This window comes from Glandiceps talaboti, chromosome 10 (genome assembly GCF_964340395.1).
Source record: "Glandiceps talaboti chromosome 10, keGlaTala1.1, whole genome shotgun sequence".
NCBI classification, from domain to species: Eukaryota; Metazoa; Hemichordata; class Enteropneusta; family Spengelidae; genus Glandiceps; species Glandiceps talaboti.
The window spans coordinates 1,339,131-1,355,709 of record NC_135558.1 but is presented as its reverse complement, the minus strand read 5'-3'; the positions used below and the strand labels follow the sequence as shown (position 1 = coordinate 1,355,709).

The 16,579-nt window shown below is 35.8% G+C and overlaps 2 protein-coding genes across 2 annotated transcripts; one reads left to right on the top strand and one right to left on the bottom strand.

Annotated features, from left to right (window-relative positions):
- Nucleotides 1-4,312: 4,312 nt before the first annotated feature.
- Nucleotides 4,313-9,798, bottom strand: LOC144441503 (microsomal glutathione S-transferase 1-like). Its single transcript, XM_078131088.1, has 3 exons — nt 9,626-9,798; nt 5,910-6,013; nt 4,313-4,553 (listed from the first exon to the last, which is right to left on the bottom strand). Exons 1-3 carry the CDS (start codon nt 9,746-9,748, stop codon nt 4,313-4,315), a joined length of 468 nt encoding a protein of 155 aa, XP_077987214.1. The 5' UTR covers nt 9,749-9,798.
- A 676-nt stretch (nt 9,799-10,474) lies between these two features.
- Nucleotides 10,475-15,745, top strand: LOC144441402 (microsomal glutathione S-transferase 1-like). Its single transcript, XM_078130971.1, has 3 exons — nt 10,475-10,695; nt 13,042-13,145; nt 15,339-15,745. The coding sequence occupies exons 1-3, from the start codon at nt 10,573-10,575 to the stop codon at nt 15,577-15,579; spliced, it is 468 nt and encodes a 155-aa protein (XP_077987097.1). The 5' UTR covers nt 10,475-10,572; the 3' UTR covers nt 15,580-15,745.
- Nucleotides 15,746-16,579: the final 834 nt, after the last annotated feature.

Here is a 16,579-nt window from a genome sequence, read left to right as displayed (position 1 = left end):
ATACTAATAGGCAAAGTGAATACATAATCCGACGCGACATCGGAAAAAATTGTTCTGTCGCCCCCAACGACAAAAAGTAGCGAGCCCATTTTACCTTCAATCAAAAACAATTCTAAAATTAACAAAAACAAACACCGATGTTTACTATCTAAGTGACATAAAATGCTAAAAATGTAAATTAAAATTAAGCTAGTGGATACACGTGGAGAAAAATAGTAAATGTTGTGTTGTAACTGATGGTACCTAGGGCGAGGTCAGAGGTCGTAGTAACGTCACAAGGTTGTCAACAGCTAGTTTAACAAGTCGAGGGAATCCCCTACAACAAGAGTCCAGTATGTTTAGGATAAAATTGTGAACACCATGGCGTTAAACCTCACAACGACGCGATATACGACACTGAATGAGGGTCGTCCTTCAAGCTGATCTGTTATCGTTTGGAATGAAAACAATTTCGAAGAGTTGACGTGTGTTTTGTAAATGTAGATGACTCCGCGTGTACACTTGAAAATCAAAACATGGCGGATTTCTTCAGCATGATTTTTGATTTGATCGACTTGACACTGTATCTTGGTAGTCAAATGGTATATGCACTATGTACACTAGTCAGTATTAACTATGATTTAATATCAACCGCTATCGAGGCGGGTGAACGTCTGGTGTGCTGTTTCAAGACCATTTTGCATGGCGCCCTTTTCGCTTCCCTAGATGTCGTGGAATATATATTTGAGCTGACGACACGATTTTTGTCCTTTTTGATTCGGTTGTACAATGGAACAACAGACACTGTTGAAGCGGTGTACGAAATTTCACAATTTCTTTGGACCACGGGATATACGTTCGTTATGTATGCCATGTCGAGCACTGTTATTCTTGCACAGTGGACTTTTGAAAGTTTGATAAGCTTCACTCAAATGGTGATAGATGCCGCTCCAATGTTGCTAATGAAAGTTTCTGAATTGATCAACACATCTACACGTAAAGCAGTGGACATTTTGAATTCTTCTTCCGATTTCGTACAAAGTGTGTGCTGGACAGCGACTGTATGCATCAAGAATGTATCAACATATACCATCAACATCTCCACAGGTGTATTTGATCTGTTTGTTATTCCCTTGGTTGAGTTTTGTGAAGACATCCCAGCAAAACTTGTCCACCTAATATTTAAAATCCAGTATCAACTTTTAATGGTAGTGCTAGCTGTGTTTGCATCAACAGTATTGGTTATGTCATTTGATTATCTGAAGATAATATTTAAAGCATTTCTACAGTTTATTTTCAGTGTCATTCAAATTATCGGAATTATGCTTAGAAATTTTGCTTCACAATTCAACAATGTGCCAGAAAGAAGACATGTAAATTACTTACCAAGGCAGCATATACATCAAAATGACTCTGAAGGAGAATCAGGGGATGAGAGTGACTTACCTAGTGACCAATCAGAGAGAGGTGACTATGAAAGTAACCAATCAGGATATGAGAACTCTGATGTTGATAACCAATCAGAAACTAGCAGTACTGAAAGTGAACATCGTGTGCTGGTTGATTGGCTACCCGATCATGATGCAAGACAACCGTTACGAGAACTTAGACAGCCAAATCGAAATACGTACGGAATATATGATGATGGTGATGCCACAGCAGGTCCTAGTGGATACAATCTCAGAAGTAGAATTTCATCAAGCAGAACACCAGATAGAAGTGAAAGTCCCGGGCGAGTAGTGAGGACATTAAAAAGAGAACTTGAAGAGGAAAGGGATAGGCGATTATGTGTAGTTTGTCAAGACAAGGAAAAGAATATTCTTGTATTGCCATGTAAACATATGTGCATGTGTGATGAATGTGCTGATGAAATTATTCACAACGAATATTTAGACAGACGTCTATGTCCGCTATGTAGATCTAGAATCACAAAAGCCATAGACGTTTTCATCTGATGTGGCTGATTTAAAACACATCTGTGCAGGTGATATACATGTAGCAGTTACAGATAAATTGAAACTTTGTGCTGCATCAAAATGCATTTTCATTTTGGTGCAGAACATTATTTGGTACCAAAATGTTGTGGTTCTGATAAGGGTGGCCTTTTGTAATTTTTATGTTACTGTTTCTTCAATCCAACAATATAAAACAAAAATCAACGCCCTCTATGGCAGGATTAGACAAAAAACATGTCACTGCACCCAACAAGTTTGTGGGTAAAAATGATTATTTTCACTAAAAAGACATTTAATAAAATGAATGGTTCATTCTTTCCTTCTTACTTTGTCTTTTCAAAGGCATCTAGACTGTATAAAGTATGGTTATGAAATGACAGCATCACCAACATGTACATACACACTTAATTTTTATTTGTAAATAAACGACTGACCAATCACTTTAAAGTGTTATGATGAAAAGCATAAAAATAAAAAGGGCCACCCTTACATATCTTTATCATTTTTATTACAGTTCATTTAACGATAGATGCCTGATGGGGGGTTGGAGCAGGTCAATGACATCTCTATTTTTTGTTTATTTTTGAAATTCTTATTTTCATCGTATTTTTCTCAGGTCATGAACAGTTCATGGTCAGCAGAAAAATTCTGGAAACAAATCAATTGGTGACATATTTCTTGCATCAGGTAAACTTGCCAAATGAACAATGAACATTCCATATTTTGTAAATCTTTTTGTATTAATGCACATTATCCCATGTGTAAGTCTTATATAATGCTTCAACTGAACATCATACTCTAATTTTAGCTTGGACACTCGACCAATTATAGACACATACTTCTAATAATATATTATGTAATGTGTGTATGTATGTGCCAAATTTATGCACGCCTGCATGTTTAGCTATTGCTAAGGTTATAAACAGGTAAAAACTACCTGAGTTCTCCAGGCATGTTACCAAGGTTTCCCTACAAGTGTTTTGTTAAGGGTGGTAAGTAGGTAAAATCTACCTGAGTTCCCCAGTCATTTTACCAAGGTTTTCCTACAAGTGTTTTGTTAAGGGTGGTAAGCAGGTAAAATCTACCTGAGTTCTCCAGGCATGTTATCAAGGTTTCCCACCAAATTTATGGTAGATGAAAGCTTTGCCACTTTTACTAGATCTCCCTCCTTTGTGACTGGTGTTCCCAGATCTTAGCAAAAACACTTACATGTGTAGAATGTATAAAGCAGTTTTTCAGTGCCATAATATGTACGTCATATAATGTAATGCAGTGAGGAATATCTAACTCAATTACAAAGTCAGACAGGGAAAAGTATGATAATGAAAGCATCATCAATAAAACCATTGGATACTAGTATGTTGTGTGTGAAAGGACCTGTCTTTCTCACTTTCCATTTCCTCTGTTCCAAAATTCAAACACTAATTCCTTTCAACCAGCCAGTTTCCATGTCACAAGCTGTGCTAAAACTAACCAGCTGTGCAGTTGTGATGAGTTTCTGTTTAAAATAATGAAAAACAAACTGTTAGTCAGATAAATCTTGCCATCAGTACACAATTATACATGGCTTTTGCTTTAGGACGCCCTCAACGTGACTCTGTAATAGTTCGCTTGTTTTCAATGGGTAGCAGTTACAGTTCAGAACACCAGCCATGCAATGAGTTCACAGTTGTTAGTTTACATCATAGGTATGTGTAATGTAATTTGTGTAGTAGACTTGACAGCCTTGGCTTTATCAACAATTTGCCTACAATTAAATACCAGGGAATGAAAGATTACACTGATAAATATAGAAATTCATTGCTTACAGTAGGTAGTTTCAGCACAGCTTGAGACAGCCTAAACTAGGATGCTAGGTTGAATTTGATGTAAGATATGGATAATTGGTTTGCAATCTCCAAGTGATGTAGATAAGGAATGGCAGCTGGCAAAGACAACCAGAGAGTCCACATTTTCTTGCTGTCTACTTTTTTCAGGAATTAGTGTTTAATTTTAAAAAATTCTGTTTCAAATTCAACCACTATATATCCATTATTAGGTAAATTCACAAGTCTCCCTCATAGATATTATCGCCTACTTTTTCAGTTGTACATTCTACTTTTACACTTTAGCTACATCCCTGTCTCCACACACAATGGTTAAGTCACACATTAGTCTGGAAGATAAATCATTTGGTTTTATTCAATCATATTCCAATCACAATAGAGACGTTTCTTTGATGTAAATACAATCAATATCATGATATAAAAATAAAAATTTCATCCACTTTTTAAAGTACAAATCCAATTAGATACATGATTTGATAGCCCCCTCCCCCACCCACTGTTAAATTCGTAACAGCAAAACAGTGAAATTTATAATCTGAACATCCTGTTCAATTAAAATTCCCCATTTTTGATGACATTGTAGCCCATATAGAAGTTGACAGATATTCCAGCAAAGAAGGCCAATGCCCTAAATGGTTGTACTCCAACAAGGTATGACAAAGTGTGCACAACGTGACTTCCAGCAAAGATTCTAAAGACGAGTAATGCAGTGGCTGCCGATGGTCCTGTCAGTACGTACAGTGGTCCAAGTAACATAAATGGAATGATGTTTTCCATATCATTCAGTACAGTTCTGTGAATAGAGAACACAATTTGAGGTGTTAATGGAAGACGACTTAGAATCCAGCCCTGTGGGCATTTTGATCTCACTCTTCCCTGACAAAGCCTGGCATTTTGATCTCACTCTTTCCTGACAAAGCCTGGCATTTTGATATCACTCTTTCCTGACAAAGCCTGGCATTTTAATATCACTCTTTCCTGACAAAGCCTGGCATTTTGATCTCACTCTTTCCTGACAAAGCCTGGCATTTTGATCTCACTCTTTCCTGACAAAGCCTGGCATTTTAATATCACTCTTTCCTGACAAAGCCTGGCATTTTGATCTCACTCTTTCCTGACAAAGCCTGGCATTTTAATATCACTCTTTCCTGACAAAGCCTGGCATTTTGATCTCACTCTTTCCTGACAAAGCCTGGCATTTTGATCTCACTCTTTCCTGACAAAGCCTGGCATTTTGATATCACTCTTTCCTGACAAAGCCTGGCATTTTGATCTCACTCTTTCCTGACAAAGCCTGGCATTTTGATATCACTCTTTCCTGACAAAGCCTGGCATTTTGATCTCACTCTTTCCTGACAAAGCCTGGCATTTTGATCTCACTCTTTCCTGACAAACCTAGCATTTTGATCTCACTCTTTCCTGACAAACCTGGCATTTTGATCTCACTCTTTCCTGACAAAACCTAGCATTTTGATCTCACTCTTTCCTGACAAAGCCTGGCACTTTGATCTCACTCTTTCCTGACAAAACCTAGCATTTTGATCTCACTCTTTCCTGACAAAGCCTGGCATTTTGATCTCACTCTTTCCTGACAAAACCTAGCATTTTGATCTCACTCTTTCCTGACAAAACCTAGCATTTTGATCTCGCTCTTTCCTGACAAAGCCTGGCATTTTGTTAGTGGACGTTTACTTTAATGAAGCTTTTGGTCAGAAATCAGACACAAATTCGTTTTGGGTTTGAAATATTTCCCTGATGACATCATTAGCCTCATCACGTGATTAGAACCAACTTGGAGGGTTGAGCTATATGATGTAAACATGATGACCATATTCAATTGTTGCTGCAGGAAATCATATTCTAATGTTAGGTTTGAATAATGGCTGCTAGTGAAATGTCAGGTGAGAACTAACAATTCCAACACAACTGGATTCTAGGCTATAAAAGATGCTGTGGGTTTGAAGTTGTCTGGGTTTGTGTAGAAATGACATGTCTCATCTGTCAGATGCCACAATGTATCTCACAAGTTTCCACAACATCAAGGTCAGTGTATTTTTAATGAGAATACCAACCTATGAGTACATTTCACAAAGTCAAACACAAATATCTTTGACACAAAGATTTGTGTATTATAAGTGAGAATACCAACCTACGAATACGTTCTACTGTCTTATTAACAGTGGACATTTTCTTCTTGATTTCATCCCTGCCCTTGATACCAGATCCTAGGAAATCTTCAGTATTAGCAAAGCTCTGAAAACAGAAGTAGTAAACAATTTGCACTGTGTGTGTATCAAACTAGGGCAAATGTTATCAAAGTACACATGTGTAAAGAAAGATTGTATTCAAAAGATGGTTAATAATTGCTGTGTCATACCCTGTTACTCTATGTCTAAATATGGAATATACCCTGTTACTCTATGTCTAAATATGGAATATACCCTGTTACTCTATGTCTAAATATGGAATATACCCTGTTACTCTATGTCTAAATATGGAATATACCCTGTTACTCTATGTCTAAATATGGAATATACCCTGTTACTCTATGTCTAAATATGGAATATACTGTGTTACTCATGTCCAAATATGGAATATACCCTGTTACTCTATGTCCAAATATGGAATAAACCTGGTTACTCTCTGTCCAAATATGGAATATATCCTGTTACTCATGTCCAAATATGGAATATACCCTGTTATTATATGTCCAAATATGGAATATACCTGTTACTCCATGCCAAATATGGAATACCTGGTTACTCTATGTCCAAATATTGAATACCTGGTCAATAACACTATATATCAAATTACAGAATGCATCTAAATGTCCGTGTATAATAAAACAATAAAACAACATTAGATAATTGACTCTACCCTGATTTTGAAAGTTACACTAGATTCAGCTGGCCTTGAATGTTTTTAAAATACTTTTTGTGAGAAAAAATGACTTGATCATGATATTTTACACCCTGAACAGTTTTGAAATCACCTATAGGTAAATCTACATGTCATCGTGTCAGTGCAGTAAGATATGACCTTACTACACTGACATGATGTCATATATTTGTGTAGCTGTACACATCATATGGTACAATAAATCCAATCAAATTAATTTTGGGGTCTACACCCAAAAGTCAGTGCTGCTGCCCCCATATGATCACAATTTCAACCTGTTACTGCACTACACCTCTTATATCAAATTGGTCAATGTCTAATTATTTGGCATTTTAATTTCAGTGAATGTAAATGTTCGAGTTATCTGATTGATAACTTTGATAAGTTACACAACTTTTGTTCAAAATGGAAATTAACTGTAAACATCAAGAAAACTAAAGTCATTGTTTTCAATAAGAGCAACCGTTTGATTAAAAGTGTTAGTTTTCATTTAAATGGAATTTCAATTGATAATGTTAAGGAATATTGCTATTTGGGTATTATAATTTCTGCTAATGGTAAGTTTAAAAGAAATTTCTGTAACTTGAAGTTAAAGTCCATGAAAGCTCTTTTCAGTTTACGTAGACTCGTATCTTCTGATGGATGTATTTCAGTTGATATAGCTTTAGATCTTTTTGATCGTTTAATAGTTCCTAACATGACTTATGGTTGCGAAGTCTGGGGTTGCGAAATAAATCAAAAGAAGAATTTTCTTGATGAGATTAGTTACTCTTTTTATAGATTTTTATTGGGTGTTTCTAAGAGAGCTCCAATTAATGGTATTATAGGGGAATTGGGGCGTTTTCCTGTTAATTTTGTTGTTATTAAGCATATGTTGAAGTATTGGCATAGATTAGTTATTAGTGATGATTGTTTATTAAAGTCAGCATACTTATCGTCCATGCGTTATTCAAATTGGGGAAACTATATAACAGATATGCTTGATAAATATAGTGAGAGCAATATTTGGTCTTGTATTTGTAATTTTAATTCTACCCTTAATACAATTCAGGACAATCTATGCAAAGACTTTTGTAAATCTTGGTTTAATGATTTATTTAATGATGTTAGAAGAAATGGTAGTGATAAAAACAAACTTAGAACTTATACAACTTTTAAATCTGTATTCAAACTAGAAAACTACCTAATCAAGATTAAGAATCCCACTTGTCGTAGATTAATTACAAAATTTAGAGTCTCTGATTTTCATTTACAAATAGAGTTGGGTAGAAGGTGTATGCCAAAAATTCCTGCCAATGAAAGATTTTGCAAGTATTGCCCCTCAATGGTTGAAGATGAATTTCATTTTATTATTCATTGCCCACAAAACGAAAATGAGAGAGAGGTTTTATTTTCTTCGATATCTTTGAAATGTGCTTATTTTAACACTTTAAACAGTCAAGATAAATTTTTGTATATTCTAAGTTCAGATGATAAACTTCCTTTTGCCAAATTTCTTTTAGATACATCTCGAAAGATCCCCCCAGCAGAAAAGTAATGTGTATTGTATTTTTGTCTTGTATTGTATTGTATTGTATTGTATTGTGTTTACTATACCATGCTTTCCACAGCATGTTGTTAAGTAATAAAGTTAATTAATTGATAAAATAATACTCCAGTTTAGATAGTGCAGCTTTGCCCAGAGAGTATACTATTCATCTCTGTTTGGCTTCATCAATTAAATACTTTTGTTTACTGTCCTTGAATTTCCTAAAATCTACCAGTCAGACGGAAAAAAATAAACACACACATAAAAACGTAATGCTAGCATGTCGTGTAAAATTAACGTTTCTGTTGACTCATTTTCTGTTTGTACCTAAATCTACTACACTGAAATGTAAATGTCAAAATCCAAACTTTGATTGTCTTAAACAACTATTTAGAAATATTGTAGTTGTTCTGAAGATATCTGAATGATTTTGTTTCCATTTACAATGGTGTGAAATACAGTCTCACACAGAAATTTTGAACTAATGTGCTTGATTTTCTAAATCTATCAACAAACCTACCCAAGCAGATGGCAAACAAAGAATTTAATTTATAGTGCCTTATAAAATTCTACACAATTCAGCACCACCCTTAGCATTTTAACTTTACACATGGTTAAAATTTTCAGCAAACATTTACAGAATAGAATCTAGACGGTAAAGTGGTCAGTGCACAATGCATAATGATACCAGATGAGTTGGAAATTATAGCCCATAGTGGAGGCTGGGTAACTGAAACCACAGGGACACGTATTATTGCTTGGATTGTTGTTTTCCTGATAAAAATATCACACGAATCCTGGTACTACAAATGTATCAATATATGCTCTATACTAGAAGGGTCTTCTTTACATAAAGGTAGGGGAAATATATTTATTGAAGTCAAAACGTTGTTATATTTAGCCTTGTACACAAGGAAAACAATATCTTTTAAATACTATGTGTCCCTATGACTGACACTACCTTTGATACAGGCCGGACAAAGTCCAAGGTGGGGTGGAGCTGCTAAATATTGGGCACCTGGGTATCTTATTTAGGCAGAGTAGTGAGTTAAATGTACAGTTGTAAGATCCAACAAAATATCTACTAATACTAATAAAATAGAATCTTTATTGCATCCATTAAGAAAACTACATTTCTTCATTGGATTTTCTGCAATAAATATTCGGTGCTAAAACAAACTAGTAAATATATAAACTAGAGTAATAAGAAAATATAAGGTTAAAAATAAGAAAATAAGGTTATCTAATGAACTACATACTACAGTGGCATGCAAAAACAATATCCTGTGCATACACAGTAAAAATGGTAAAGTAAAAATACTATTTTATTATATTAATATAGCATCACTTATATATATTTTGTTTGAATACATCTTCACAGCTGGCAAACAAAAAATGTTCCTCCGTTGAACTATTGATCACCTACACATTACACTTACCTTGTCTTTCATTCGGACGATTGCAGTCAGTGGTAACAATGCCATCATTTTTAACACCACAAATGCACCATAAGTGGCAAATGATACAAATACAGGGTTGTTGAGGGTTAATTCGGCGACCATGATGACTGTGATATTGTGCAGAGATGGCGGCTGTGCAGCTAGGTAGCTGTGCTATATGACACGTGGTAAACATTGATCAATGAGTTCTATAAGGTGACCCGAGGTCAAGGTTAAAAAAAGAAAGAAAAATAAGCATACACAAACAAAAATATGCATTACTATTGAAAACATTGTAAACACATGAATAACAATCTATATTATAGATCGTTATTCACATGTTTAAAATGTTAAAAGTATAAAGCATGTTCTTGTATATCTACAGGCACTCAAATCTTTCTTTTATCATTACTCAACTCACACTATCAGAGATTGTGGTATGGTTACAATTTAAAAATAATACAAAACTGTATAGTATGAACAATTTACAACAATTGTTTAACTTGTACATGGAGCTACTGGAGGGTATAGGATATAGCAGTGTTTTTTAAAAATATTGCCATATCGAAATAATTATATTCCAATATTAGTTTTAATATTTTTTCTTTCTCTGCAATAGAAAAAATACAATTATTTAAATTGCAATCAATCTGTATGAAAAAAAAAAGGTATGGTTAATAAGTCTTATTTACCATACATTTAAAAAAAAAATCATACAGATTGATTCGAGTGCCTGAGCATGAATTGATAGTAAGAAATGATGATAAATAGTACCACACTACACAATAGACTCACAGTGCGTTACCCCGTGTGACCTTTGACCTAAGGTCGATCAACACTGGGTGTAACTGTAAAGCCATCGTAAATTCGTTCCACCACATTGTCCCTCTGTCCATCACATCAGGTGTTAATCGTCAAACGCCAGCTTCACACATTTATCAATCATCATGGTCGCCGAATTAACCCTCAATAACCCCGTATTTGTATCATTTGCCACTTATGGTGCATTTGTGGTCTTAAAAATGGTGGCATTGTTACTACTGACGTCGATCTTCAGAATCAAAGACAAGGTAAGTGTAATACGTTGGTGATCAATACTACGAATACGGTGAAACATTTTTTGTATGCCAGCTGTGAAGACGTGTTCAAACAAAACATATATAAGTGATGCTAAATTACGTGTAATAACCATGTGACAGGATGGTGTTTTTGCATGTCACTGTATGTAGTATATCAATTAACTTCTAAGTCTCCCGTAGTCCTGCTTGCATACGGAGTAATCCGGGACTCGATTCGGTGTTAAGAGTCAAGTCAGTAATATAGACTCGTGCACCGTCTGTAAGCAGGACTATTTAAAGTCTCCCGTCACTAGTTGCACGGGGAATAACGTATGAGACAAGATGTATTGGGTTCCAGTAGTTTTATTCAGTCATGGATGTATTATTAGGGAGACATGATTCAGTCTACACTAACAACACGCCATTACTTCTCAGACCACTGAAAAGATCATTGAGATAGTGGTCTGAGATGTCATAGAGTTCCTGATTCCCACTCCCGGCCATGGTAAACAAATGTATTAAGCATGCAAACGGGAGAGGGCGCTAGACTGATTGGATGATTTATTGTGTACAACTACACAAATATACATGTAGGTTTACCCATAGGAATTTCAATACTGTTCAGGGTGTAAAATATAATGATTAAGTCATTTTTTGCTAACAAAAAAGTTTTTTAAAAAAACATTCCAGGCCAGTTGAATCTAGTGTAAATTTAAAAATCAGGGTAGAGTCAATTATCTAATAGAATTGTAAATGACTTTGTATGGATGCTGTCAATGTTAATGTACGGGCCATGGACAAGACTAGTTCTGCTGAACTATTTCAATCGTCCACATCAGATAATAATTGTGTATTTCTTTTGTATTCATTTTGTATATTTGTATCATATGTTTCTTTGAAAGTGTAGCTTATTTTTGTTATCTGGTGAAATAAATTTCATTCATTCATTCATTCATTCATTCATTTGTTCATTCGTTCATTTGTTCTTTCGTTCGTTCGTTCGTTCGTTCATTCGTTCGTTCGTTTGTTTGTTTGTTTGTTTGTTTGTTCGTTCATTCATTCATTCATTCATTATCATTCAATTCAAATATTTGTATATTTTTATCTGGACACTGTATAAGAAGAGCCTTTGGCGTAACAGTCTATCAAGTTTAAATAAAGGCTAATAATAATAATAATCAATTTCTTATTACTATCATGTTTTTAAAATGACAGCTCGGAAGGGTCAGCTGTTTTTTTTTGTTTTGTTTACAAAGACATTTGAATGTATTCTGTAATTTGATGTAGTGTTACTGACCAGGTATTCCATATTTGGACATAGAGTAAACAGGTATTCCATATTTGGACATGGAGTAACAGGGTATATTCCATATTTGGACATTGCGTAAAAGGGTATATTCCATATTTGGACATATAATAACAGGGTATATTCCATATTTGAACATTGAGTAACAGGGTATATTCCATATTTGGACATAAGAGTAATAATAATAATAATATTTATTTCTTTAAAAACGCTTTACATGTAAAACAAAACATCTCAAAGCGCTTCACACAACTTTGTAAAAAGAATTAAAAAAACCACCAATAAAATACTTTCATTCAATAAAAAGGTGTGTCTTAAGATTTGATTTAAAAACATCAATATTTACGCTAAGACGGATTGAAACTGGTAGCCGATTCCAGAGACGCGGAGCACACACCGAAAAAGCCCTGTCTCCATAAAAAAACCGTGTTGGCAATTGGCTGGCGAAGTGTATGAGCACCTTCGGTAGAGGAACGAAGGGTACGACCAGAAGAACGGATTTCTAACAGTTCTCTGAGATAAACAGGGGACATGTTACTTAAAACCTTGTATGTTAAACATAGAATTTTGAACTTTATCCGTTTTTGTATGGGCAGCCAATGTAAATTATGAAGTACTGGTGTAATATGGTCTGTTCTGGGTGTTTTCATGACTAGGCGTGCAGCAGCATTCTGAATTGACTGGAGCTTATGGATTTGATAATCTGGCAAGCCATAAAGTAGAGAATTACAATAGTCAAGACGAGATGTAACGAACGCATGCACTAATTTTTCTGTGGACTGTTGATCTAAAAGTAACACAGTATATTCCATATTTGGACATAAGAGTAACACGGTATATTCAATATTTAGACATAGAGTAACAGGGTATATTCCATATTTAGACATAGAGTAACAGGGTATATTCCATATTTAGACATAGAGTAATAGGGCATGACACAGTGATTATTAACCAGCTTTTGAATACAATCTTTCTTTACACATGTGTACATTGATAACGTTTGCCCTAGTTTGATACACACACTGCAAATTGTTTGCTCCTTCTGTTTTCAGAGTTTTGTTTCTGTAGAAGATTACACAGTATCTGGTATTAAGGACAGGGACTATATCAAGAAGAGAATGTCATCTGTTAATAACACAGTAGAACGTATTCGTAGGTTGGTATTCTCACTTATATAAAGTTATATAAAGTTATAATACACAATCTGTTGTATTCTCACTTAAAATACACTGACCTTGATGTTGTGGAAACTTGTGAGATACATTGTGGCATCTGACAGATGGGACATGTCATTTCTACACAAACCCAGACAACTTCAAACCCACAGCATCTTTCACAGCCTAGAATCCAGTTGTGTTGGAATTGTTGGTTCTCACCTTTCCTCTACCAAGCCTGAAATTTCACTAGCAGCCATTATTCAAACCTAACATTAGAATATGATTTCCTGCAGCAACAATTGAATATGGTCATTATGTTTACATCATATAGCTCACCCCTCCAAGTTGGTTCTAATCACGTGGTGAGGCTATTGATGTCATCAGGGAAATATTTCAAACCCAAAACGAATTTGTGTCTGATTTCTGACCAAAAGTTTCATTCAGTAAACGTCCACTAGCAAAATGCCAGGCTTTGTCAGGAAAGAGTGAGATCAAAATGCCAGGCTTTGTCAGGAAAGAGTGATATCAAAATGCCAGGCTTTGTCAGGAAAGAGTGATATTAAAATGCCAGGCTTTGTCAGGAAAGAGTGATATCAAAATGCCAGGCTTTGTCAGGAAAGAGTGATATTAAAATGCCAGGCTTTGTCAGGAAAGAGTGATATCAAAATGCCAGGCTTTGTCAGGAAAGAGTGGTATCAAAATGCCAGGCTTTGTCAGGAAAGAGTGATATCAAAATGCCAGGCTTTGTCAGGGAAGAGTGATATTAAAATGCCAGGCTTTGTCAGGAAAGAGTGATATCAAAATGCCAGGCTTTGTCAGGAAAGAGTGAGATCAAAATGCCAGGCTTTGTCAGGAAAGAGTGATATTAAAATGCCAGGCTTTGTCAGGAAAGAGTGATATTAAAATGCCAGGCTTTGTCAGGAAAGAGTGATATCAAAATGCCAGGCTTTGTCAGGGAAGAGTGATATCAAAATGCCAGGCTTTGTCAGGAAAGAGTGAGATCAAAATGCCAGGCTTTGTCAGGAAAGAGTGATATCAAAATGCCAGGCTTTGTCAGGAAAGAGTGAGATCAAAATGCCAGGCTTTGTCAGGAAAGAGTGATATCAAAATGCCAGGCTTTGTCAGGAAAGAGTGAGATCAAAATGCCAGGCTTTGTCAGGGAAGAGTGAGATCAAAATGCCAGGCTTTGTCAGGAAAGAGTGAGATCAAAATGCCAGGCTTTGTCAGGAAAGAGTGAGATCAAAATGCTAGGTTTTGTCAGGAAAGAGTGATATCAAAATGCCAGGCTTTGTCAGGGAAGAGTGATATCAAAATGCCAGACTTTGTCAGGAAAGAGTGATATCAAAATGCCAGGCTTTGTCAGGAAAGAGTGAGATCAAAATGCCAGGCTTTGTCAGGAAAGAGTGGTATCAAAATGCCAGGCTTTGTCAGGAAAGAGTGAGATCAAAATGCCAGGCTTTGTCAGGAAAGAGTGAGATCAAAATGCTAGGTTTTGTCAGGAAAGAGTGAGATCAAAATGTTAGGTTTTGTCAGGAAAGAGTGAGATCAAAATGCTAGGTTTGTCAGGAAAGAGTGATATCAAAATGCCAGGCTTTGTCAGGAAAGAGTGAGATCAAAATGCTAGGTTTGTCAGGAAAGAGTGATATCAAAATGCCAGGCTTTGTCAGGAAAGAGTGAGATCAAAATGCCAGGCTTTGTCAGGAAAGAGTGAGATCAAAATGCCAGGCTTTGTCAGGGAAGAGTGATATCAAAATGCCAGGCTTTGTCAGGAAAGAGTGATATCAAAATGCCAGGCTTTGTCAGGGAAGAGTGAGATCAAAATGCCAGGCTTTGTCAGGAAAGAGTGAGATCAAAATGCCAGGCTTTGTCAGGAAAGAGTGATATCAAAATGCCAGGCTTTGTCAGGAAAGAGTGATATCAAAATGCCAGGCTTTGTCAGGGAAGAGTGAGATCAAAATGCCAGGCTTTGTCAGGAAAGAGTGATATCAAAATGCCAGGCTTTGTCAGGAAAGAGTGAGATCAAAATGCCAGGCTTTGTCAGGGAAGAGTGGTATCAAAATGCCAGGCTTTGTCAGGAAAGAGTGATATCAAAATGCCAGGCTTTGTCAGGGAAGAGTGAGATCAAAATGCCCACAGGGCTGGATTCTAAGTCGTCTTCCATTAACACCTCAAATTGTGTTCTCTATTCACAGAACTGTACTGAATGACATGGAAAACATCATTCCATTTATGTTACTTGGACCACTGTACGTACTGACAGGACCATCGGCAGCCACTGCATTACTCGTCTTTAGAATCTTTGCTGGAAGTCGCGTTGTGCACACTTTGTCATACCTTGCTGGAGTACAACCATTTAGGGCATTGGCCTTCTTTGTTGGAATATCTGTCAACTTCTATATGGGCTACAATGTCATCAAAAATGGGGAATTTTAATTGAACAGGATGTTCAGATTATAAATTTCACTGTTTTGCTGTTACGAATTTAACAGTGGGTGGGGGAAGGGGCTATCGAATCATGTATCTAATTGGATTTGTACTTTAAAAAGTGGATGAAATTTTTATTTTTATATCATGATATTGATTGTATTTACATCAAAGAAACGTCTCTATTGTGATTGGAATATGATTGAATAAAATCAAATGATTTATCTTCTAGATTAATGTGTGACTTAACCATTGTGTGGAGACAGGGATGTAGCTAAAGTGTAAAAGTAGAATGTACAACATGAAAAAGTAGGCGATAATATCTATGAGGGAGACTTTTGAATTTACCCAATAATGGATATATAGTGGTTGAATTTGAAACAGAATTTGAAACACTAATTCCTGAAAAAGTAGACAACAAGAAAATATGGACTCTCTGGCTGTCTTTGCCAGCTACCATTCCTTATCTACTTGTTTGGTTTGAGGATAGTGAAAGTCACATTGTCTGAGCCATGGGATCGTGAACCAAACACAAAAAACTTTACTTTAATGGAGGAGGTGTATTTTGTTGTAGAGAGAGGGGGTAGGAACACAGACAGATAGAGGGGGTAGGAACACAGACAGATAGAGGGGGCAGGGACACAGACAGATAGAGGGGGTAGGGACACAGATAGAGGGGGGCAGCGACACATAAAGGGGACATGGACACAGTTAAAGGAGGAAAATAATTGAGTTAGAAACGAACAATAGGATGGATGGATGAATGAATAAATTAAGAATTAAAAAATAAGCATACACAAACAAAATATGCATGACTATTGAAAAGACATTTTAAACATGTGAATTGATAACGATCTCTAAGTATAAAGCATGTACATGTACATATGTAAATACGGACTGTATTAAAAATTATCTATTCTCTACAAATGGTATACTCAGAATTAATAAAACACGTGGTTATGGTTATGAATTTTTTCGGTGAAAGAGGAACCCATGTCACAGTAACAGG

Bases quoted from the DNA above. Each gene is read 5' to 3' on its own strand.
- LOC144441402 (XM_078130971.1), top strand. From the start codon at position 10,573: ATGGTCGCCGAATTAACCCTCAATAACCCCGTATTTGTATCATTTGCC. The intron at 10,696-13,041 runs GTAAGTGTAATA...TTCTGTTTTCAG, and splicing joins TCTTCAGAATCAAAGACAAG to AGTTTTGTTTCTGTAGAAGA. The intron at 13,146-15,338 runs GTTGGTATTCTC...CTCTATTCACAG, and splicing joins ACAGTAGAACGTATTCGTAG to AACTGTACTGAATGACATGG.
- LOC144441503 (XM_078131088.1), bottom strand. From the start codon at position 9,748: ATGGTCGCCGAATTAACCCTCAACAACCCTGTATTTGTATCATTTGCC. The intron at 6,014-9,625 runs GTAAGTGTAATG...TTCTGTTTTCAG, and splicing joins TCGTCCGAATGAAAGACAAG to AGCTTTGCTAATACTGAAGA. The intron at 4,554-5,909 runs GTTGGTATTCTC...CTCTATTCACAG, and splicing joins ACAGTAGAACGTATTCGTAG to AACTGTACTGAATGATATGG.